The sequence below is a fragment of the Meriones unguiculatus genome, chromosome 18 (genome assembly GCF_030254825.1).
Source record: "Meriones unguiculatus strain TT.TT164.6M chromosome 18, Bangor_MerUng_6.1, whole genome shotgun sequence".
Taxonomy (NCBI): domain Eukaryota; kingdom Metazoa; phylum Chordata; class Mammalia; order Rodentia; family Muridae; genus Meriones; species Meriones unguiculatus.
The window spans coordinates 17297253-17320764 of NC_083365.1; the positions used below are offsets into that span (position 1 = coordinate 17297253).

At 44.8% G+C, this 23512-nt stretch overlaps 1 protein-coding gene and 1 long non-coding RNA gene across 18 annotated transcripts in view; one reads left to right on the forward strand and one right to left on the reverse strand.

Annotated features, from left to right (window-relative positions):
• LOC132649017 (uncharacterized) overlaps nt 1–2974 on the forward strand; it is a 49652-nt gene extending 46678 nt beyond the window's left edge. Inside the window, exon 5 of the long non-coding RNA XR_009587406.1 lies at nt 2748–2974. This is a non-coding gene — a long non-coding RNA (uncharacterized LOC132649017). The remainder of the gene's footprint in view (nt 1–2747) is intronic.
• Nucleotides 1–23512, reverse strand: part of Sema6d (semaphorin 6D) — a 558098-nt gene that overhangs the window by 5140 nt on the left and 529446 nt on the right. For 7 of the 17 annotated variants that reach the window (XM_060371734.1, XM_060371732.1, XM_060371733.1 and 4 more), the window contains 17 exons: nt 8890–9052; nt 8372–8483; nt 7780–7840; nt 7595–7657; nt 7406–7507; nt 7056–7146; nt 6489–6608; nt 5683–5771; nt 4753–4970; nt 4512–4643; nt 4039–4194; nt 3785–3958; nt 2970–3110; nt 2795–2872; nt 2325–2425; nt 1900–1956; nt 286–453 (listed from right to left, as the gene is read on the reverse strand). In XM_060371734.1, the coding sequence (XP_060227717.1) occupies nt 286–453; nt 1900–1956; nt 2325–2425; nt 2795–2872; nt 2970–3110; nt 3785–3958; nt 4039–4194; nt 4512–4643; nt 4753–4970; nt 5683–5771; nt 6489–6608; nt 7056–7146; nt 7406–7507; nt 7595–7657; nt 7780–7840; nt 8372–8483; nt 8890–8998 (1972 nt within the window). In that variant the 5' untranslated portion in view covers nt 8999–9052. The remainder of the gene's footprint in view (nt 1–285; nt 454–1899; nt 1957–2324; nt 2426–2794; nt 2873–2969; nt 3111–3784; nt 3959–4038; nt 4195–4511; nt 4644–4752; nt 4971–5682; nt 5772–6488; nt 6609–7055; nt 7147–7405; nt 7508–7594; nt 7658–7779; nt 7841–8371; nt 8484–8889; nt 9053–23512) is intronic. The other 10 variants (XM_021631308.2, XM_021631310.2, XM_021631309.2 and 7 more) reach the window with 10 other exon arrangements.

Genomic DNA, 23512 nt, shown 5'->3' on the forward strand with positions numbered 1-23512 from the left:
TGTTGTTTTTGATATTGTGAGGGTGACCCTCACAATTCTCTGATATTCTGTGGGCTCTCAGCGGTCAGGCAGAAACCGACACAGATTAGACCGTCTGAGTGGCTGTTGCAGGAGCCATGTCTTGGGCAGGAATGCACTCGGACGTAAACCACAGGAGAGCAGAGTCACCGTGGCTGGTGGGGCTGGAGGAAGGCATCTGCAGTTCTATTAAGTTTCACCTCTGAGAGCCAGGCTAGGGATCAGGTTTCCATGCAGTAAGAGATGAGGTGCCTGGCCAGGCCTTACCCTTTGGGATACCTGATATAGTATCAGTAAAATCAGAAGTGTTTGGGTCATCTTGAACTACAAATTTCCGGGAGCTCGTCAGTTTAGGTCTCCGGGTATCAATCACTTTAGATGTGATCTCTGGGCTACTTGCCAGAGTGGCCACAGAAGATGAGGGTACCTCCATGTCTGTGGTGGCAAACAGATGTCCATTAACACGGCTAGCGTCAAGAAGACTTTTCTGATTGCTTCCTCGCATTTTAAAGTCAAGTAAAGGTTCTGAGAAATCCTGTCTCAGGATTTTGTAAAAGCCCCTTCAGGGAAACTAGACCAAATCCTTTTCTTGCAAGAGAAGAATAAAAACTTATAATTGACAACAAAGATATATTATGCAGATTTCAAAAGTAAAAACAAAACAAAACAAAACAAAACAAAACACTTGAACTTTCCTGCTGAAGCTTCCTCATGGAAATGTAACACAAGTCCCAACTCAGGCTGACTGCTCTCTCCAGCCAGCTCTCGGGGAGCATTTAATTTATCTGTAACGTGTACTGTGTGGAGGACTTCTGTGAATGGTTAGCCTCCCTTCACCAGAGAAGCTATAACAGAATCACATTTAGAAAATACCTGGTCAAGGCCAAGGAAACACTTGGCTCTGGACCCGATAAACCAGCTCTTCCTAAGAGGCCATTCTGCTTCTCCAGGGTCCCCTGTCCACTTGTAGGTTTCTTGCTGCGCTGAGAGCTCCACAGCGCAGCACAAACCCTGCCGTGTTCTCTGAAACGCCTGGGGAGTCCCTTCTGAAGAGTTAGCAGTAACTCCTGCACAAGCCATGGTATTTACGCACTGAATACCATGCAGTATCTGGTACATGACAGAGGTCTTCCTTTTCTCCCCCGAGGGATGGAACTGATGTGGACCCTAGAAGCACCAACTGAACCTTTTCTGTGTCTATTGCCAGCTTAAACCTAGTAGACTGCCACGAATATATAAGCAAATGCTTCCAGACACAGCAGAGACTTGATCCGATCGTCACAGGAAGAGACTTCCAAACAAACACAGACAGATGTGCACGGAGACCCCACTGTACGTCTTCGTACATCAAAAATCCAGCTTCTTTCAACTGAAGCTTCTTTCACACCACTGAGAACACAACAACATTCAGAGATTCCTGGGGTTGCCACAGAACATTAAAAAAAAAATCTTTAAAACTTAGAAATACACATTTGTTTAAAAATGCGTATTGTTCATTCCTTGTTCTTATGAAAGGTGGGGAGAGGAGGGGAAAATTATGCGGTTCTGTCATCCAGGGGGTATAGATGGCCAGAGGAAGCATTCACAAATCAAAGGGTTGAGAAGGAAGCTGGCGGCCGGCGTGCAGTTGAAATGCAATTACATGTCAACCCATTTGACTTTTCTTAAGGATGTGCCTTGGTCAATGATGAACCATTAACATGCTACACACGGGTGGAGGGCTGAGTAAGAAAACATCTTTCAGGACCTTCAGAGGGTTATGAGTCAAAGCAGAAAAATGAAGGGCTGCCAAACTGCGCAAAAGGAGGGGAAGGGGGGCTGAAAATGCTGAACTGAAGGAAAGAAAAGACTGTTAATTCAAAAAAATTAAAAAAAACTAACCAGATGTTGGACCGCCAAATATTTTGTAATCTGGTGTAGTTGAAGTAGGCAAACTTTCTAAAGGGATTAAAGGAACAAGTAATCAGTGAAAAGTAACTGAAAGAAAGCAAAAAAGTTCATGAATTCCAAGTAATAGAAAAAAAGTCAAAAGAAAAGACTACAAACTAAAAGTCTACTGGTTACACTACCTTTCCGTAGATGGCTTTATTTTTTTCCCACAAAAGCGCAAACAGCGAAGGAAAAGAAAAATTCAGAATCTTTTCTAACAGACCCCCACGACCGAACAACTCGGCTTCTGCGAAGTTTAAGTTAAAATGCTACGTGATATGCGTCCCCAGTCACTACAAAGGCTGGTTGTAAAATAATGTCTACGTGCAAATGTAGTCAAAGGAGGCAGCCGGAGGGAAGGGAGGTGTCAGTCTTACCGTGGCAGTCCCCTAGGTGGGCTGTGTTGCCGTACTCTGTGTCTTGCTCGTATCCTCCAGCGCTGTGGTTATGGAAAGCAAAGAGGTCTTCGGTTAACAGCCTTCATAGAGATACAAGGGGCCACCAGGACAGAGCCGAGAACACAGACTGGTTAGTGAGAGTAAGCAGAACGCACCGACGATTCAACACACTTGTTGGGGGAAGTACCTGTTCATTTAACTAGGGTATCGGAGGGAATGAAACTTTCTCCAGAATCTATTGCCCTAAGGGATGGCTGTGTCTAAATCTCATTCCCTCTCAAAGTTTCTTTAAAATTTTTTTAAAATTTAAAAAATTCTTTAAAATTTTTTTCCCCATATCGGAAAAAGAAAGGAAGGAAAAGAAAAGCAGTATAACCGGAAGCTTTATTTATTCACTTATAGCTGCAGATACTCGGGAAGAAAATAGCCACGTGGTCCAGCGTACTTACAGCATCCCAGGAGTCACTCTCTCGCAAACTCCCTGGCTCAACCAACCACAGTACGGGTCACGTGATGCAATGCAAGACCTGTAGAAAGCCAAACACATTATGATGCGGATGTTCTCATTAACACAGCTACGCCACTGCAAGAAGAGCTAGAATGAACGAGGAAAGAAGAGCTTACTTTTTACAGGACCCGTAGCGCTCACAGCGGCTGAGGGGGATGCGGACGACGCAGCTAGAGAAGGCCACGTATAAAGCATGGTGATCTTTGTCCAACTGTAACGAGACGACCTTTCTGTCCTCCTCACTCTCTGCGCTGCACCTATTTCGTGGGTACATTTTGAAGACATACACTGAAGTCAAGCCTGCATCGACTGACTACACAGGAGGCACGATCTGGCAGCCAACCGAAACAAGGGCCTGATCTGAGAAATAATAATCATGGGATACAGCTTTTCAAGCTGGACAAAAGGTCTTTAAAATTGCTTTCCTGGTTGAATGGGGTTACACCTGTGAAGACCGTGAGAAGGAAAGTTTTCTGTGTGTAAATCCTCCCATGCCTCTGGGTGTCCCTTGTGCCCTCTTGTCCTCACTTATTTCTTATGTGCTTTAACTGTCCTCACTATCTCAATAAAGTCTAAGTATATTCTCTGAGCGCAGGCTTACAACTAAGCGCGCCACATGCAGTGTACCAAAATAGAGCTGCAAGGTAAGATGGTGCTAAAATGTTCTCGTTTTCCACAGGTGAGAAAGAAGGGCTGACTTATTTTTAAACTCATCAGCTGTTCACCCTCCTTGCCCCAGTGGGCTTACGAAAACAAACGAGCCTGGAAGGTACTTCGGTAGAGGAGATAGACAATACGGGAAGAAATAAAACCCTGAGCGGAACCCGTAAGAAGTACGGCTAATGTAGAAGTCTGAAAGAAATGGCCAGACGAGATATGTACCAGTTATTCCTGAGCAGGGCTGAAGAGAGTTCTCCTGAAACATACTTACTTGGCTTGGTTATAAGCTTCAATCTCTTCAAGCAACACACTGTCATTCAAAGAGAAAGGACTGGTCTTTGCCAAAACTTTAAGCACCACGCCAGCTTCGGAGCCAACAAAGATGACTGTGTAGTTCTGGTAGGGCCCTGCCAAATGGTCCACTTCGATGGCCGTCAGCCTGTACCTAGCAGAGGAAAGAGGCGAGTCAGACCAGGAGGCCAGTGGCAGGAGAAATGGCTGGGACTGGAGGCCCTACAGTCTCACCTGACCCGTGTCTTTGTGAACCAGGGCTCATCAGCGATGGGGGGAACAGCAGCGTCCATCAGGGGGTGGGATTTGATGAAAGCCAGGGTCTCATCCGGAAAGTCGATGGAGGTTTTGTAAGCTTCCGCGAGGCCGTGCTTGGCACAACAGCCAGGCCTGAAATGAAAACAGTCATCTTCTGTCAGCGTCTCTCACATGCCGTACTTAAGGAGCAAGCACACATTCTGTAGAAAAGAGGCCAGGAGAGGAAGGAGTGACAGCAAGGCCAGAGGAGGAATGTTATTTTCCAGAATTCCATGGGCTCTTCACAGCCACAGGCACAGGGAGGGCGTAACAGGATAACATTTATTGGCTTTGTGGGGCTGCCTCAGAGGGATGGCCTGCTGGGCTGGAAGGTTGGATGACAGACAGACAGATACATGGGTTCAGGGTTCACAGAAGTTTTATTCCATACGAAAACCTCTTTTCTTTACCTTGGTTTTGGCACTTTGTCTTCAGGAACTGCCGTCCAAACGGAGTCTGGGGTTTTCTGTTCTTTGAACCGCCCTTTGAACACCTTCTCAATGTCGTCCATGCTAAAGGCACAGACGGCAGAACCGGGAATGCTGAAAAGCGAGAAAACCGTGAGGAAGAGGCTGACAACGGAGGCCACGCACGATCCCGACAGGGAGCGCGGAGCACACGTCGGGGGACCGGGGTTCCGCTGGTTCCCACCTGTTGAGCTGCGTGGTGAAGACCCCAATCACGGTGGGGATGCCGTTGATTTGGATTATGTCTGTGATGGACTGCAGAACGTCGAAATAGAAAAAGGAATCTCCGGGGACAGAGCAGTTAAGTCGGGCCTTTAGGAAGGAAGTCCAGTGTTTCTCAAGGACCCGCTGTGAGCCACCCATATCGTTTTTACAGATGCGAGCCACGCGGGAATACACAGCCTGCCCAGAGACAAACACCAAGCAGTGAGATTACAAGCACGGAAGAGGAACACAACAAAATGCCACTATTCCAGGGAGAGACAGAAACAAAAAAACAAACAAACAAACAAAAAACAAACGGAACAAAAGAAAATGGACGTCTGGTTCAGAACAAGCTGCCTTCCCCCTGCACTTCCGCACAGTAAGAATGCAGTGAAGAGTTTTTCCTGGGCTGCCTAACATGCTTCCTGAGACCTGAGCTATCTATCTTGCTGGTTGAATGAAAACCACGACTGCACTTCTGTCTCTAACATTCTCTGTTGCTTCTCACATTATTAATAAAATGTGCAGTCCTTGAACGTGGTCACAGAGGAGTTTGCTGCACTTAAGGAGCACACGGGCTCTTACGGAAACACTCTAAGTTGAACAGGGGTTCCCATTTTCTATTCTGCCTTCGACACTGGAAAGGTGAAAGAAGCCTCCACTTCCTATGGCGATAGAAATAAAAACACGAATGCTTCTAAAAGCCCTAGGAGGCAGCTGTTCCCACTCTGGGCATTGGGAGGTATTTCCCAGCAGTCAGCGGCACCAGCGGCGACCCAGCTCCTTTACTTGTCCTTATGTGCACTGACGTGAGTGCTCTGAAGCAAGAGAGGAGAGCAGCCACTGCTCTCCCAAAGTGGGTGGGATTCCACGCAGCTCAGGTCCATGGTGCACAAGCACAGATACTTGCCTTGCCTAAGTTATTATGTTCCACGGCGATTTCTCTGAAGAAGAAATAGACATAGTTTCCATATTCTATGGCATGAAGAAAGTGTGGTTCTGAAGAAAATTGAAAACAAACCATTCTTAAAGGATGATTCAATTAGTTGCAAGGTCTCAACTGCCAGCTATGTTGCGTAACTACACTTGGAGCAATGGTTTCAAGGAGTCCCAATATGGGTGTGATCAAGCTTCAAGAGCCTGTGTCTCTAAAGTCAGCTAATGGACTGTTAAAAAAAAAAAAAAAAGAAAGAAAGAAAAGGAAAAAGAAAAAGGCCTACAGGGAACTGCACTACAGCAAAGGTCTCTGTTTCAGCAAATTTATTCATTAGCCTATTTAACTGGGGAAGAGAACCTCATATTGAGAGTTTTTAAAACCCCTGATTTTCAGAATTTAATGAAAATAAACTCTACAAATATGAATTCATCGGTTCTCACTCCTGAAGCTCCAAAATGGGTGAAAGGGGGTGGGAGGGTAGTATTGTGGGCACGGGAGGGTTCTGTTGTAGGCATTTGGAGTTTGACACTTCGATACACGAAAACGAGGTCTCTAGTTGTCTGGCTTTGCTTTGGCCATTTGCCTAACTGCCTGGATGAACTTATCCCAGTCTGCTCACTCCTGTCAGCGTCCTGTTCATAAGCAAGGCACCGCGGTGATTAACCTAGATGAACAATTCAAAGTCATGCCCTGAGCTTCCTGGTGGCTTTGGCTGCTGCTCCCACTTAAGCCTTCCAACCATCCCCCCAATCCCAAACGGCAGTGCCCCTCATAGGTACCTTTGATCCATTTGGAATCATACTTTATTGTGCGAAGGGCCGACCCATCGCCCATGCTTCTGTAAATGACGGCGTCGCTGGCTAGGAAATCAGCCACTGTGGCAGAATATAATTTCCCATCTGAAACCAAAGTTATAATTTGGTGAAATAACCATAATTACCTATGGTGCGTTAGCATGGCTACCCTCGGCCGTTTTCCACCTGTCACCATTAGCCGCGCAACAAAGGACACCTGCGCTCACCCTCAACCTCCAACTGGCTGTCCTAGGATATTACCTAATTTTACAGGTGAGGGATCTAAGCACCAAAAATTAAATAACGCCTTCAGGGTCAGTGGATTAGTCAACGACACAGCTACGTGTGAGAATGCGTATTCCAGTCACTGAGACACTGCTGGTGTTTTCACAGATCCTCAACAATTTGTTCATGGGCTTTAGCCTTGGAAATGCTCCTGTCAAAGTATCTCTCTAAGGCATGAGCTTTTTTCTTTTTTTTTTTCTTCCTTTCAATTCTTTTGCACCTTCAGTGTCATTAATCATTGATATTCAATACACAGCAGCTTCTTACCAGCAAAGAGGGCAACATTGGTTTGTCTGGCATCAAATGGGCATCGTGCCAGGCCGCTAATTTCTTCCCCATCATACTCTAAGGTACTCAACTGCAAGAGAATAATAATAATAATAAAAAAAGCTTGGGTCACATCTGTTCAATGTACTTGTCTGAAGGCAATATTGTTTTAGTTACATTGAGATTCTATTTGAGAGATTCTGGTTTTGTTTTTTGTTTTTGTATTCTCTTATAACATTAGAGATAAAACAAATCACTGGGTTACAGCAGAGAAGGTTCAGCTCTAATAGCACACCAGTGAAGGAAAATATAGTTGAAGAAAAAAAAATCATCATATCAAACATACTTACCCTATAGTACCTACACATCGGGTTGAAAGCATTGGTACCACACACAAAAACCATCTCATCATTTCTTGGGACAAACACTTTGATGAAATTGTGACATTCATCCTAAGGGAAAATAATTACATGGCGATCAGACATCTCCCGCGCTGCCCACAGAGAGGAAATGCAGCAGGAACCTGTCCCCGTACTCACTTTATGTTTGCCTTTCATAGCACAGTTCTCTCGGTCCTGTTGTCTGGACCTCCATGTCAGCTTCTACATTAACCAAGTAAAATGAAAGTTTAGTTTTATCCGGATGCACTTTGGGCGAGGGGTGGGGCATTACTGAAGCTCAGGGGGAGTGAGAATACATTTGCCCAAGGTGGCTGGCTGCTCACCTTGCTTGGTATGACCTCTGCTTTGGGGATTTCATTTAAGTTCACTGTATAGACTTGATCCCTGTTGGAAATAAGGCAGACAAGGCACATCACGCGAAGGCATAAATGCTAGCCTGTTTCTTATTTCATCTTTACAGATCTGCTGTTACTGCGACTTGAAGATCATCTGGCTTTTCTGTGACTTGAACAGTCAACACAGTCCTTTTTCATTAGTGAGATGTTTTTGTGTATCACTGAAGTCAGGGCAAAGGCTGCCCTTCTCTCCATGCTTGGGGCAAACAGACTGTGCATTAGCATAGGCATATGTCTGATATTTGCCTGAAAAATTCTAAGTTAGGAAAGAATAAAGAACGATTTTCTCCCTGCTGCTTTAGGACAAAAGAATGATGTGTGATTTCTGGATGTGCCTCTGAAGACTTTAAACTCGGTATCCTGTACCTGGTACCCAGCGCGCTCTTCATGGAGAGTATTTTTGGCTACTTGCAATTCTTGATCACAATCACATATTAGTTTTTCATGAACTAGACACATTAATGCAAGCACCACAAGAGAAAAGAATTTTAATCTAATAAACCAACGAAGGGAAAATTACCTGCCAGCAATATAAAGTGTGTCTCGAATTTTCAACATCAGCTGAAAGTCCAGCCTATGCTGCGATTCGTTGCCTGAAGGGCGTCCTCTAAAAACCGGATATTGCCTTGAATCTGCAAGTAAAAAATGGGCTAAACCATCAGTCAGGATTACAGAGCTGAAGAATCAATAGACAGCATTGATTAGCTGTATATAGTACTTGTAGGAAGGGTTTTAACTAAATTCCTCTCTTAAGGTCTTGAATATGAATTAGTATGAGATGGAGAATGTCAGCGAATGGTCTTTTTCTTTTCCACTGAAAATATATAACCCCTATCTATGCGCTTGCTGCAGGACGGCACCCAGCAGAACTGGCTCCGTTTCTGTACAGCCTAGGGAGAGACTGCAGATGATTTAATGTGCAAAAACACTGTAGGGACAGATTAAAATTTGTCTCTGGGGCTGAAAATGAATACACACAGAGAAAAGACGAACAAAAGGCTTCCTTTGTGAACGAGGACATGGCTTTGGGTGACTTACAGTGGTAGTCAACAGTGTTAAGGGGCTCATCGTCTTCAGGGAAGCTGACCGCCCGTAACCTGGAGACCAGAAGGAACAGCACGCAGAACCAGAGCAGAAAGAACCTCATGGCTGGCCAAGAAGAAATCTGAGCTCCCCCTCCTCACAAACACCACTTAGCTACCTGGAAGACACAAGCATTACGGAAAGACCTTTATGGTGTGGTGAATTTGGTTTCTCGTTTGTAGCCGGTTCAAGTTTTTGCCCAGCTCTTCCTACAGCTCCCTATTTATCAAGACACCTGGTAGTGGTGGGCAGGTATCTCTAAGAACAGACAAAAGGCAGCACCAAGCCAGACCTCTCCTGAGGCACCTGGTGAGCATACTGACGCTTTAGGTACGTTTGCCAGAATCTGAGGCAACTCTGTGTCATCGCAGCAGAATCACCAGAACCACAAACAGAAGTGTTGGCTGCTGACTTGGCAAGGAAGTAGGCAAAGTAGGGATCAGAATTTTAATTAAACTCCAATCTGCGTCCCTTCCCCCCAGTCCTGAAACACATAGATACAACATGTCTTCTCTTCCTCTCACGAAAAAAGGGCCAAACTGCTCGGGAAAGCCAGAGCTGGTGACCTCGTCCTCAGCCACACCAACCACACAGGTGCTGCCAAGGACCCAGCATCTAGCGTCGCCCAAGGCACAGTTCTACATTCAGAAATAGGTGTTTTGAAGACCAATGTGGAAAAAGGGGTCAGTGACCTTGCATTAGGGTGAAACAGACTGAGAAGGAATATAACAATTTTGTGAAAACCAATCAGTAAAGTAGGAAGTAGCAGAGCAGGCCAGCTGGTACCTTGCCTCTAGGGACACCTACATTCTAACATAAAAGCATCAGACACAAACCAATACCCTGAATACACTGTCCTCCTAGCTTTACTGGGATTTTTTGAGATGTAGGAGGCCTTAAGGACCATCAGGCCTAACACCTTCCTTTGCTAGATAGGAAAACTAAGGGTTGGCAACAAACAAACAAACAAACCAACACAAACAAGGAAAACAATTTACTCTGACTTTCACGGTGCCTTTAAGGAAAGGCTGGAGTCCAGATCAGTCAACTGAGTCTCTGATCAAACTCTGCACCAAGCAAGAGTGAGGAAATAAATGGGTGTTTTTTTTTCCTTCAAACAGATGACATTACAAGGGGACTTTTTTTTGAGAGAAATGGCTATATTCATCATTTTTGTTGAAGTTATGTTTCACAGATATTAAATCACACATTAAATATGTACAGTTACTGTCGATCAATACCCCAATAAAACTATAAACACAAAACAGAGTTAAATGTTAGCAACTCGTTGAAAAAATGAACTGGGTCAAAGTGAGAGGCACTATTGTGAGATTCCAATGGTGCTGCTTTTCAGCAATGCCATCTTTTCACAACCAAAGATGTCACGCTCAGTGACTGTGCCAAGTAACGGCACACACAATAACCTAAGAACTGTGGGGAAAATTATATGTAGCCTTCTCAAATTCCAGAGAATACAATTATTCAATATTAAAAACGGGATTTGCACAGCACACACTGCTTTCCTTTGAACTAAAGTATAAGCCAAATATATATGAGTAAAACTATAATTTTAAAAACAGGCCTAGTTTTATAGGGAGAGAATAACGTTTCAATAAAATTTTTGTTAATAGGTAATGAATGCAGCAGTTAAGTTAATAAATAAAAATGCTTCACAAAAAAAGCATGGTGGAACAGAAATGCTGAGCTTTCAACTGGACAGAACTACACCATTGTTGGCTAATGGACCCCAGAAATAGGTTTCAATATTTATGAGAATTGGTTTCCTTCTTTATGAAACATGGAAAACGTGCTTCCTCTCATCACGGTAAAGACGAACTAATGCCTGCTGCACAGTAGATTCTGAGCTGTGTTGGCACTGTGCATTGTCAGGTTGACATCCAGAGTCTGAGCAAGATCCGGTGACAAGATGTGTTAAAAACTGATGGCAATTTGTCCAGTATCTCTTAAGAATAAAAGGCTATTTAAAAATGCTAAAGGACTACGTTTAGAACAAATTTTACAACTGATACCTACTTATCAAACCTTCTCTTAATAATCTTGCCAACCCAACCCCATGACTCTATCAATTCGTCCTAGTATTTCTGCCTCCCATATTTTCAGTTGTAACAACGTACCCTTATTCCCTTTGCCCACATCTCCTGGAGCAGCCTCTCTGTCTTGTTTGTAATGCTTTCTGTTTGTTCAGACCCCAGACAGTTCTAGCAGCCTAAAAAGACTAATGTGCTCTAAGCACCAAGTTTCGCTGTGGCTCCGGTCCCAAACTGCATCTTCCGGATGGAAAGTCACTTGGCTCTTTCTGCCCAGAGTCATGAGAAAGGATCTCAAACACTCATTGCTCCTAAAGAAATGTGGAAACACGTGCATAGAAACAGAAAGTTCTGAGAGGCTTTCTTCCACGGCTCACATCAGCTAGGCAGCATCTCTGTGTCCCAGCACCGGAAGCAGCTCTCATCCGCAAGAAACCTAAGCCAGGTCATGCTGACTCACAGTTAGCCCCAAGCTATGGCTGAGCCATGAGGTCTTCTAGCACACCATCTGATACACAGAACGCCTCCCCATACCTTGCCTGCAGCCAGCCAAATCCTTCACAAATAAAGCCCATCACCCATTGCTCTCTGTCCATGAAGAAAGCTTCATTTTAAAAAATGCAGTTGATGCTATACATGGAAGTATTTGTTGTTGTTATACATGTAGAAAAGCAGGGCTAAGGGGTTTGGTGTGTGTGTGTGTGTGTGTGTGTGTGTGCGCGCGCCTGCAAGCAAAAGCAGCTCAAAATCCATGAAAGAAATGTACAAAATAGAGGGATGATCTCCATAGAAATTCTTCAGGTTACTGAAGTTTTTGAGACTTAGTGTCACTATGTATTCCAGGCTACCTTTGGAGTGGCTTCACATTTCCACCTCCTAAGTGCTGGAATTAGAGATCTGTTACACCATGTCTGGCTTCCTTAAGGAAGAGCTGAAGGATTCTAGGGCTCAATGAAATCAGGACACTAGTCAGGTGATGCTAGAAAGCTGGGAGTCACAGAAAACGTTGGAAAGGATACCGACTGAATGATGTAAAAAGCTAAAATTTGTCTGTGACATTTACTCCCTGGGCCAGGACTTCAGTTGACTCAGATTATCAAATGTAAAATAGGAGCGATTGTCTTTACTATCTCACTGGCCCTTCATAGACGACATCTAACTCAACCTGATGGACAGCAAAAATTCTAGGAGCTTTTTAGAAAGCATTACAATTTACTGCTCCATCTTATTAGGAAATAAAGAAATGTAAAGGCAGTCCCCCTTCTGTTAGGTTGAACCATCTGCAAAACTCGAAGTTTTGCCATCACCACAATGATGGGGTTTTCCTGCAGGGCAAGGTCCAGTTTAATAAATGCAGATGCCTTCACTGGGGATCAGTTTCCCCAGTTTAATGAAAGGGCATCACCTGTGAACTACTTTGTCCAGTCAGAGAGTAGGGATACCGGAACATGCATATTTTAATGTATGCTAATATATTCCAACAATATGCTAATTCTTAAGGTCTATGCAAGTGAGAACACAACTAGAAAGAAAAAGAGTATCTTTGGCGGTCTGAAGGGGAACATATATGAAAGATTTCCACCAAGAAACATCAAAAGGTCATCATAGCCCCCAAAAGCTGCATCAAAGGAGAGGAGAATACAGGAAACCACAGCAACAAAGAATCCAACACAACTTTCTGCCCTCCAGACTGAAGGCTGTAGAGTTCTCCCATCCTACTGCTTTCAAGAAAGGATAAGGAGATGCTGTGGTAGTCTCTTCTGAGATTCAAACATGCCGCCGTCCAGGGGAACTCCTTAAACAGTGGGGCAAACAACAACCACAACCACACAGCTTCCAGAACCCCCCCTCCCCGACTCAGCAGTCCCCTCCCTGCCCGAGGGTGCAGAGCCCAGCAAGGAAGACTCTCAGACAAGAAGAGCCACCAGGAAGAGGTTTAGCTGGACTGCGGCACCTGGAAAGGCCACTCTCCCATCTGCTGAGCTGCCTGCAGGCTGTGCTGTGTGCTCCAGGCTCCCAGCTTCTGTGAGCTGTCGCCCAGCACATGTCTTTGAGTGTTCTCCTGTAATGCCTCACCATATTTCTATAAATACTGACAATGCAATTCATTGGTTCACCGAGTTGGACTTTTGGGGTAACCATACTTTGGTCTTTGGTATATTGCGGGTTTCCTATTTGGGGTGAGAAGTATGCTTCATCTCCCCAGGAAAAATTTTGTCACCCAACAGGTAATTTCTTTCTTTCTACTTTTTTTTTGGGGGGGGTAGGGGTGGGGTTCGGGACAGGGTTTCTCTGTGTAGCCTTGGCTGTCCAGGACAGCTTTGTAAACCAGGCTGGCCTCGAACTCACAGAGATCAGCCTGCCTCTGCCTCCCTGAGTGATGGGATTACAGGCCACCATGCCCAGCTCCCAGCAATGTCACTGAAGAGAAAAGTAACATCACCTAGTCACGCAGAAATAACTTTTTTTTTTTTGTATCAGTAGTGGATATCTGTCATACTTCATTAAACCTCTCATTTTTCCCCCATGAGCGTTTACAATGAAATTCAAAACTTGTAGTCATTGCTGCCCATAGTGATAATGTATTTAGTTAAGATTGTTGGACTATCTCCAAATCAAAAATTTGCTAAAATTTTTCAAATACTGATCAACCCAGGCTCATGAGGACCTGGTACACATGTGGGGCTGTCTATTCCCAGCAACTTTCACTTTATTTTTATTATTTTTTTAATTTAAATTTTACTTTATTTTTAATTACACTTTATTTACTTTGTATCCGCCCTCTAGTTCCCTCCCTCCTCCCCTCCCAATCCCTCCCTTTCTCCCCCTTCTCCACGCATGTCCCTCCCCAAGTCCACTGGTAGGGGAGGGTTTCTTTTTCTTCCTTCTGATCCTAGTCTGTTAGGTCTCATCAGGAGTGGCTGCGTTGTCTTCCTCTGTGGCCGGGTAAGGCTGCTCCCCCTCAGGGGGAGGTGATCAAAGAGCAGGCCAATCAGTTCATGTCAGAGGCAGTCCCTGTTCCCATTACTATGGAACCCACTTGGACACTGAACTGCCATGGCTACATCTGTGCAGGGGTTCTAGGTTATCTCCATGCCTGGTACTTGATTGGAGTATCAGTCTCAGAAAAGACCCCTGGGCCCAGATTTTTTTTGGTTCTGTTCCTCTCCTTGTGGAGCTCCTGTCCTCTCCAGATCTATTCTCCACTTCTTTCACAGAAATAACTTTTTATGCTGGGTATCCAACACCTATTACTGGACATTCCAACCCAAAGTGGAGACAGAATGACAGAACTAGCTCTACAGACAGACTATCCAGCATATGGTCAAAGCCCAATAGTGTGGGTGGGTTCACGTGGTGGTGCGCCTCTTTAATCCCACCACTTGTGGGGCAGAGACAGGAGCTCTCTGGTTTGAAGCCAGTCCAGTCTACTCAGGGTAACACACTAGCCAGGGCAACAAATGAGAGCCTGTCTCAAAATAAACAATCAAACCTGTGCTGATTTTATCTAAGGATAAAGATGACAGAGAATTTTATCAAAGAAGCACAAGCCATAAAGTAGAATTAAGTGGAAATCTTACAGCAAAACCTACACGTGACTAAAAAATTCTTAATAACAGTGTTTAGTAAAGGATTGGTCCACCCTTAAAGAAAAGATTAGTGAACTGGTAAGTAAATCAGAAGAAGTTATCAGACATAAATATGAAGAGCTAAAAGACTGGAAAAAGCAAATCAGAAAAGTAAAACAAACAAACAAACAAAACCAAACAAACATGACAAAATAACAAAAGAGATATTTAATGAAGCCGTCATATTTTTCCCAAAACTTACAAAAATTAAGCTACCCATTAAAAAAAAAAGAAAACCCTCTAAGAACTTCTTAATAAAAAGAAATCATACTTAAACATATTATACTGTAGATACTGAAAACAAAGACATTTCTTAAAATGGTTAAAAGCTTAAAAAAAAAAGGTATTACCTTTAAAAGAACAAGAATGATCCTGATAGCTGACTTATCAATAGAAATTACGGAAGGCGGCAGACCATAGAATGAGATTTTTAAAAGTGTTAAAAGAAAATAAATTTCCAGCACTGAACTCTGTGAGCAGTGAGGGTAGTGTGTGTGTGTGTGTGTGTGTGTGTGTGTGTGTATAAAACAAACCCACAAAAATCTTTTATAGAAACAAACACTTAAGAAATTTTCTGTTAGCAGACCCAAGCCAAAATGGAGGTTTTAGGCAAGGGCATTTACCCAGGAGTAAAAGCTATCTCTTTTTATATTTATAGCATAGTGGTCAGATTTGAAACCCGTGACTCTGAGAGAAAGAAAGAGAGAGAGCGCCAAAATCCGCCCTTCCACTTCAGTTTTCAGTCTCTTCCCTACCTGTGTCCCACAGCCACCATGTCTCAAAGAGGAGCTCTCCTTGCAATCTCCCTCCAGGATCTAGATGCTGAACTGCTTTCTTCCGGCTTCCCAGTGACTCTCTGGCCCTCCAGCCTTGTCTTTGCTTACCAAGGTCTGCCTCCTCCTTCCCTTCCTTTTGTCTGAGAACACCTTAGCTTCTAGAGCCTTCCAAAGGTTTTACTGGTTCCCTCACTAATGGGTCCACCTTGTGACTCCTCAGAAATGATCAACTCAAAGGTCAGGCAGGGCTCAGATGGAGCCAGTCTCCCGCCTGGCCAGCACGCTTGCTTCCCTAGCTCCCTTCTTACTGTTCATTCTTCCCATCAGAACCTTTAGCCCACTAACTGCTCTTTCTGCTCCAGTCTCAACATCCGTCTCAGACACTGTAATTAAAGGTCACACGTTCCTTGAATATGTCTATAGATGCTCCAGTTTCCTTTGCCTGCAATAACCTTCTTTGCAAGGGCCCGCCCTATCCTGGACAAACAGCCATTAATCTCCATATCTACCCTACAGCATGGAACGCTGACAGCATTTGTTTTGATTTGGCTGCAATGAACAGTGCTCTCGACCACCAACTACAGACAGCAGTTTGAGTCTCCGCAGAGACCCTGACTAGTTTCCTAAACGTGACTATTCTCTAATGAACTTTCTGATTTGTCTCAAGGACATGATACGTGTGACAGTCACAACTGACAGTCCACGTAACGCTCCTTTCTGCTCTCAGTGAAACAACCAAGCCTAAAAAGGGAGCTTCTTGAGTGCCTTGCCTCATTCCAAGTACACTGACACTTCCCTGTGTTCCTTAACCAACTTCTGCAGGCTTTACTTCGTGCATGCGCATTGGTGCGTGAACGCATGCACATGGGTAGCACATAGGCATTCATGTAGTGTGCCAATGTGTGTGAGGCCAGAGGTTGGTCTTGTGTGTTTTCCAGGATCTCCAGGGACCCTGACTGAACCTGAAGCTCATGTGGCCTGGCCTGCTGCTTGATGAGCAGAATAAGCCTGCAGCCCTCAGGCCCAGCCCAGCCACCTCAGCATTGGGGCGAGAGATGTATGTTGTCATACACAGCTTTCACATGGGCGATGGGGGTCTGAATTCAGGTCCTTTATTCATGGAACTTTCTCCCTAGACCCTTCAGTTGTTTCTTTCTTTCTTTTAATTTGAATTTATTTTTTATGATTTATTCACTTTGCATCCCAAGTGTAACCCCCTCCCTCGTCTCCTCCTCATCTCACACTCCTTGCTCTTCTTCCTAATTCTCCCTATTTCTCAAAAAGGGGGAGCCCTCCTCCACTAACAGCTGATCCTAGTCTATCAAGTCTCATTAGGACTGCCTGCATCTTATTCTCTGTGGCCTGGCAAGCCCTCCATCTCCCCCCCCCGAAACAAAACAAAACAGGGGGAAGTGATCAAAGATTAGGCAACAGAGTCCATGTCAGAGACCGCCACTGCTCCCCTTACTAAGGAAGCCATGATAATGGAGGCTCGAGAGATGGCTCAGAGGTTAAGATTGCTGGCTTTCTTCCATTCTTTTCCTGAATAGAAAGACTACAATCTCCCATGCCCTCGCTCCTCTCTCTCCTTGCCTTTCATGCAACATGACTTACTTTTTACCTGATTGAAAAAGGTCAGGTGTTCACAGTTGTCTTAACCCCTGTCCCATTAAAAGGACAAAACCTCCATGACCCCAGACCACAGAGGGTTAAGTTGTTTATTCTCACTTCCTCAGTCATCTACATCCTGAGTCCTTGCTCTTTCTAAATGAGGCCTCTCGTGAAGACCCTGGTTATCTCTAGGCAACAAAATATAATTAGACACTTACAGCCCTGAGTTACAATCTGTCCAAGGCCCTTTGGTCACATTTGCCTGTTCACAGAAGTTTCCACTCTAACAAAGACAGGGGCTTATGCTATAGCTCAGGTTGTCCTGGAAGTTGAAGCCCACACTGGCCTTGAACTCACAAATTCTTCTTGTACATCCTCCTGATGAGATTCCAGACATGAAACACACTTGGCTCCTCACAGCTTTTTAGAACACTACTTCCTGTCCTTTTCCTTCTATGACAGTCTTCTGCTTGTCTCCTTTTTAATTTTCTCCTCTTCAGAGTCTAATCAAGCCGGCCTCAAAATGGGGGGGGGGTTGTCCCCCTGCTTTATCCTTTCCAATCCCAGGATCACAGGCATGTGCCACCACACTTGGCTTTCCCATTCATTTTCTACATGCAACGGGACTTTTCTTTCCAGGATGTAAACCTTGACTTCATGTGACTTCATAGCTCTCCAATAATTTCGTATTAAAACCCTAGTGCTTTGGATGTTGTCTTCTGGACTGTCCTCATCCAGTGTCCTCTCCTTCTCAGCCTCATATTGAGACTCTATGCCTCCTACCTGGGGTTTCTGCTACCTTGGCATGGTGTTGGACACAGGAATATGGCATATGCCATTGCAACGACAAGTCATTCTCCTGCTCATCCTCTGAATGGGACCTTCTCCTTATTCTCTATCCCACATTCCCCCCTGCCTTTTCATTCTGTTCTTTGAGAGGGTCTTGCTCTGTAGTCCTGGCTGGCTGGCCTGGAACCCACTGTGTAGCGTTGGCTACACACCTTTACCACTCCTCCTGCCTGTGCCTCCCGAGTGCTGGAATTACACATAAATGCCGCCTTGACTGACTTGGACGTGAGTTCTTGACTTCTCTTCTTAACGTCTTTAATCATGAGATTTCAGAGCCCAAAAAAGCTTTTTCTCCTGCCCTGGAGGGATGTGTGGCCATGTTACCAATGCTGGAGGCCACTTCCAATGAGCTGTGAATAAAAGGAGTAAACAAAAGGGCTAATCACGAGTCCTGCATTGCCACGGCCCTGCAGACTCTCTTAGGGCAACAGAAGCTTTTTGGACTCCAGTTTAATTTAGATTCATATCAAACTATTAAACAGCAAAAGAAGGTGGCAGGCTCCAGGAGGACAGATATATGGAATTCCATTCTCTAGCAGTATTGACTTCTCTGAGAATGCTGTGGATGAAAGGAGGAGGAGGAGAAGGAGGAGGAGGAGGAGGAGGAGGAGGAGGAGGAGGAGGAGGAGGAGGAGGAGGAGGAGGATTTGGAACAGAAGGATGGCATCCACTCTGGAGTCTACAGTTGGTAAGAGTGATGGTCCCCAGATTCCTAGAAATTATAGGTCTCCTGCCTAACAGCCTTGCATGACAGAGTGGAAAAGGAGCAATGGGTTTGTAATGATTGAAAGAGAAGCAAGTTAACTGCTATTCCTTGGAGTCTACCATGATACAGGCCTGTAACTGAAGGTCAGTCATGGAAAAGGGTGTCTAGATTTATTCAGCGTGTCTAGATTCTATGAAGCAGAAGGACTTTGGGCTTTAATCAGTAATTAACAATTGTATGTAATCAGAATCGTGGATGGCATGAGTTTTGGCTCATAAGCAAGTAGTAAGCTCACTGCCATGTGTGGTGACATGGCAGGACCACGTCACCCGTACGTGTGTACAGACACCAGAAAGACCATTAAGCAATGTTGGGAGAGGGTCATCTGAGTCCTATACAGCGTGGGTGTCTCCTCATATCCAGGCTCCCTGGGGTCTCCTGCCTGATGAGGTGTCTTGGAGAAGAGCTGTTCTTTCATTGAAGACATCTGTCCTGTGAGCCTGTCCCGCACACAGGCTTTGTAATCAGGTTCCAGGTGGGAACAAACGCAAGCTCTGTCTTAACAAGCTAGAAAAGGGCGGCTAAAAGCCCTCAACTCTGAGACCCTTCACCCTTCTGGAAATGCAGATGGTTGGAAGAAAGAGGTGTCCAGCATGATTGTGTTAATGATGGGCTATGATTAACGATTAACAACTAATGATTGTTCTTTGATACAGTGAGGAAGTGACAAAGCTACTGTCTGATGTAATTTCCCTTCAGGGTAGCCTGCAATGCAGGAGAATCTTCGAAGATGTGCCTGCTCGGTACCATAAGGAACAAGTCAGGAAGTCTCCCACCATCAGTGACGTTAAGAGAAGAAAGAGGCCCTGCCACAGGTGGCCTTTGTCTATAGATGGCTGTGCGTCTTGCACAAGCTGTTCTACCCCTCAGGCCTGAGTTTCTTCACGTGGTTCATCAAAGTGCATAGCCTAGAAACCTTTATTTCTTCAAGGGTCCATGATCTCCTCAGGGTCAGAGGTAAGTGTCTGAATTTCCCCTTCAGCTCCTTTCCAGGATCAGTGCCAACCTGGTGTTACCCCCAACCTCCACTGGGCTCCTCTCACTCATCCCAAGTGGGTCCAATCATAAACCAGCTCTCCTTGACTTGGAGGCTGTTTGTGCCATCTCCCTCTCTCCACGCCCTTTCCTTGCCAGGCTTCTTGGATGAGCAACCTGAACCCATTGTCTCCACTTTACCACTTTTAACCTCCGTCAGTCTTAACTTCACTCCTGCCCATCAACAATCAAGGTAATCCTCATTTTAATCCCTGCTTTATCTAGGCGTTGTCACGCTGCACAGTCTCCAGTCTCGCTGGCTACTGCTTTCGTTCTTGGTAGTCCATCTCTGCTGATGAGCTGATCCAGAACTCTTTGCTACCACAAAGCAGCATCCTCCCTCAAAGAGTCTCAACATGCCCAGGTCTTAAACAGGGCTCTTCAGGTCTCAGGCAGAATTGTTAGACACTCACTCACCTCATACGTGCCTTCTTCACTGTCACCAGCTCCTCGAAACCCCTGTTCAGCACAGACCATGTTCCCAGCCCAGATCCAGGCTGCCCAATTCTCCGCTAGGCACAATTCGGTGTTCTACGGGCCTAAAAGTGAACCCAAGATTTCTCACTTCGACTTCATCTTCCGAACAGCCCTCAGGCTCACTGCTCACAGTGCCTGGATTCAGATCCTCTTTGCATTGTTTTCTAGTCACGTGACTCTGGACAGGTACCATAATCCCTGACACTGTGTACAACCTTCTGTCATGACACCCATCACTTTACAGGTCTCTGTTAGATCTGAAAGATCGCATTTCATTACAGACAGTTGCATCCAGTCTCTCCAAGACAGATGGGATGGCCGGATGTCACATCATTCTCTCTCAGCCCAGAATCAGGCACAGAGCTTGGCCTCTGGGAGGTTGTCTGTAAATGCTTAATAGTTGCAAGAAATGAGTCCAGGAGACAGGTAGCACATGACTGGCTTACGTGTTAGGACGAGTGCTGATACAGTGGGTACGTGCTCTCTCATAGCAAGTGTATGCAATCTACATGAGTCCTCAGGGCATAAGCCTCAGGCTGTGAAGTCAAAAGGCTGTCTACAGATGCAACAGGTGCTTATTTTCACATCTGCGCACCACTGGAAAACCAGTCCTTGGTATATGAGGACCCCAAGACAAAGAACTAAGTGAATCCATTTCCCAAGAATTCCCATCAGCTATCCCATTTCCACTCACTCTGTAGCTTTCCCAAAACAGAGGAGGAGAGCACAGTGGTTCTTTAGAGCGGCACTTTAGGTGCTTTAAGTCTACTAAAGAAACCCATTTGATTTGATTCCATTACCCAGAAGACAAGCGTCACAGAAAATCAACCTGTCTTCCGGCTGGCTTAGGCCTGACATGCTATACTGGGAAGCTCGTTGCTTTGGTAGGTGGTCATTTTCCCGTTCTAAAGTTAAGTTGTGCTAAAGCAAAATGTAGGTTAAATCAGCATGAACACATTCATAATTTCTTTTCTTAGGGCCAGATTCTGACAGAAAAGAAAAAAAGGTGGCAGTGGATGTCACACAGGGGAGAGAAAGCAAGAGCCTAGGCACAGAGCCTGTTGGGTCCATTATTAATGGCTTGCTTTAAAAAAAAAAAAATCAATGTTTCCTAACACTTGAGCCAATTCTGATGATTTTCAGTTTATTTTACAAGCATGAGAAAAGTTGGCAAGTTGAAGTTTTGTGAAAAGCAACAGGTTTTCATTATGTGTCTGGATGTTCTTCAATCAATGACTACTGCTATCAAAACTGGTAATGCTTTTGTAATTCTATTAATTTGAAGAAGAACTGAAGTGAACACAAATTGAGCAGGAAGGGACAGAGAACAGGATCTAACCTGTCTTTGCCAAATTCTAAGCAAACCTGAATAGAGATTTCACAATGTGTCCTGTAATCAGAACCACTGCTCTGGGGCAGATGATTCCAGTCAAAACTTGCCTACAGTTTGTGCCAGTCACCCTCAACTCAGATAGGATAACATTTTTTTAAAGCTAAATTGTTCTAGCAACAATTCTCATTTAAGGTGAAAATAACACAGAGCAACTGATGAGAAGATGAGGCCCAGATCTCAGCAGAAAGAATTTGTTATACAGGACAATGACAAACCATCTTAAGAGATCAAGATGAGGACACACTCTTTGAGAATATAAACAAGGACCTTTGCGATCAAAAAAAAAAAAAAAAGAAAAAGAAAAAGAAATACGTAGCTGGAGATGACTGCAGCAGGAATGAACAACGATGTATTATTATTATTATTATTATTATTATTATTATTATTATTATTCACTATGCAGAGGACAGAAGAGCTAACTAGTTACAAGAGACATTAACAGGAAGGTCATCCATCCATCATTATTTGTTCTCCACACCAGGTCCCAGCCAGGCTGCTCCTTTTCTCTGGCCTCTAGAAAATAGTAAAACTGCTTTAGACAAAAGAAGGACCCAGGCTCTTGGGATGACTAGATGCCAAAGGCCTCAGCTTGTCTTTGGAACACCAGCTTACTCTACCATACGACCTGCTGTGGCTGCCATATGGCCTGTGTGTGACATTCTGCTTGGGATAATGGGGCCTGGGTGTGTGCCTGGTTCTGCCCACAGGGTCTGCATGGCAGAAGTAAAGAATGTGTGTTCCTATTCTACTGACAGGTCAGATGCAACCACTCGGTAGCCTTCGCCTTTAATATTATTCAAGGTGCCTTTTCGGAGACCGTGAATAATACCCAGGCCAGGGGAGACTAAGGAGGGCCACTGCTATTATTTCTGTCTGGCAAGGGGAGAGAATAAGCTGGGAGATTAAGAGACGTAGTGTGCAAGACTGCTGGAGCTGGTACACAGCGACAGTGCTGCGATGGAGTCCAGTGACCCCCGCTTATCACGGCAAGAGCACGGAGGCCTCACTCCGCTGCAAGGAGCCCATGTCTTCCTTCACACACAGGACTCGGCACGCTGCTGAGGTCTCCGGGATGGTGGCCTGTTTTGAAGTTGTTGACAGGTTTGCGGGAGGGTTACAATTCTAATAATCCAGAGAAAGAAAAGTGGTCTTTAAAATCAAACGACACAGCATTTAAAGCCAGGAAGCTGTAGGTCTGAGTCATCCAGTGTGCAGCCACCGTCTGTACACACACAGACATGCATGTAGGTATGACAGCAAGTTACTATGACAGAGGAGGACTTCTATCTCGACTGAACTAAAGGATTATTAGCAAGCATTCCTAGCTGTCCACAAGCAGTTCTGAGTTGTTTGACAAGTAGATGGATAGGGGGCAGTCCTCTGGACTACTGTTGCAACTTCCAGTGAAGTACTAGTTTGCTTGTTTGTTTGTTTTTTGTTTGTTTGTTTTTGTTTTCTTTCACCCCCCACCAAGCAGTTACTTTTTTGACAGATAATTTTTTTTTTGACAGATAAATTTGTGTCATATGGATAGATATCCTTGAAGTTAGGCTCAGTCCACTCGCCCAGCACCAAAAATGAAGCTGGAATCAAGAATGAGGACTCGGTGGATGTCACTGCCTACAGAATTCCTGGGAAGGCCAACACAGGTATGGGCCACAGCTCGCCTGCAACACGGATGGTACACTTTGGGAACCTGTAGAGCCATCGAGGCAGAGTTGGAGTCTAGATAAACCCTCCTGAGTTCTCAGGAGCTCAGCTGTTAATTTTCATTTAATAAATAAATGCAGGACAAAGGTGTTAGCTCGGTTTGACTTTTCTACTCTTATCTGCTTACTCCGTCCACTACTGATAGGCTGATGGTTGCTATAGGCTGATGAACGGGAGATCTATAGGCTGATGAATGGGGGATCTATAGGCTGATGAACACAGGTTGTATAGGCTGATGAACACGGGTTCTAGCTGGGCTGATCAAGTAGGAGCCTAACTGCTAT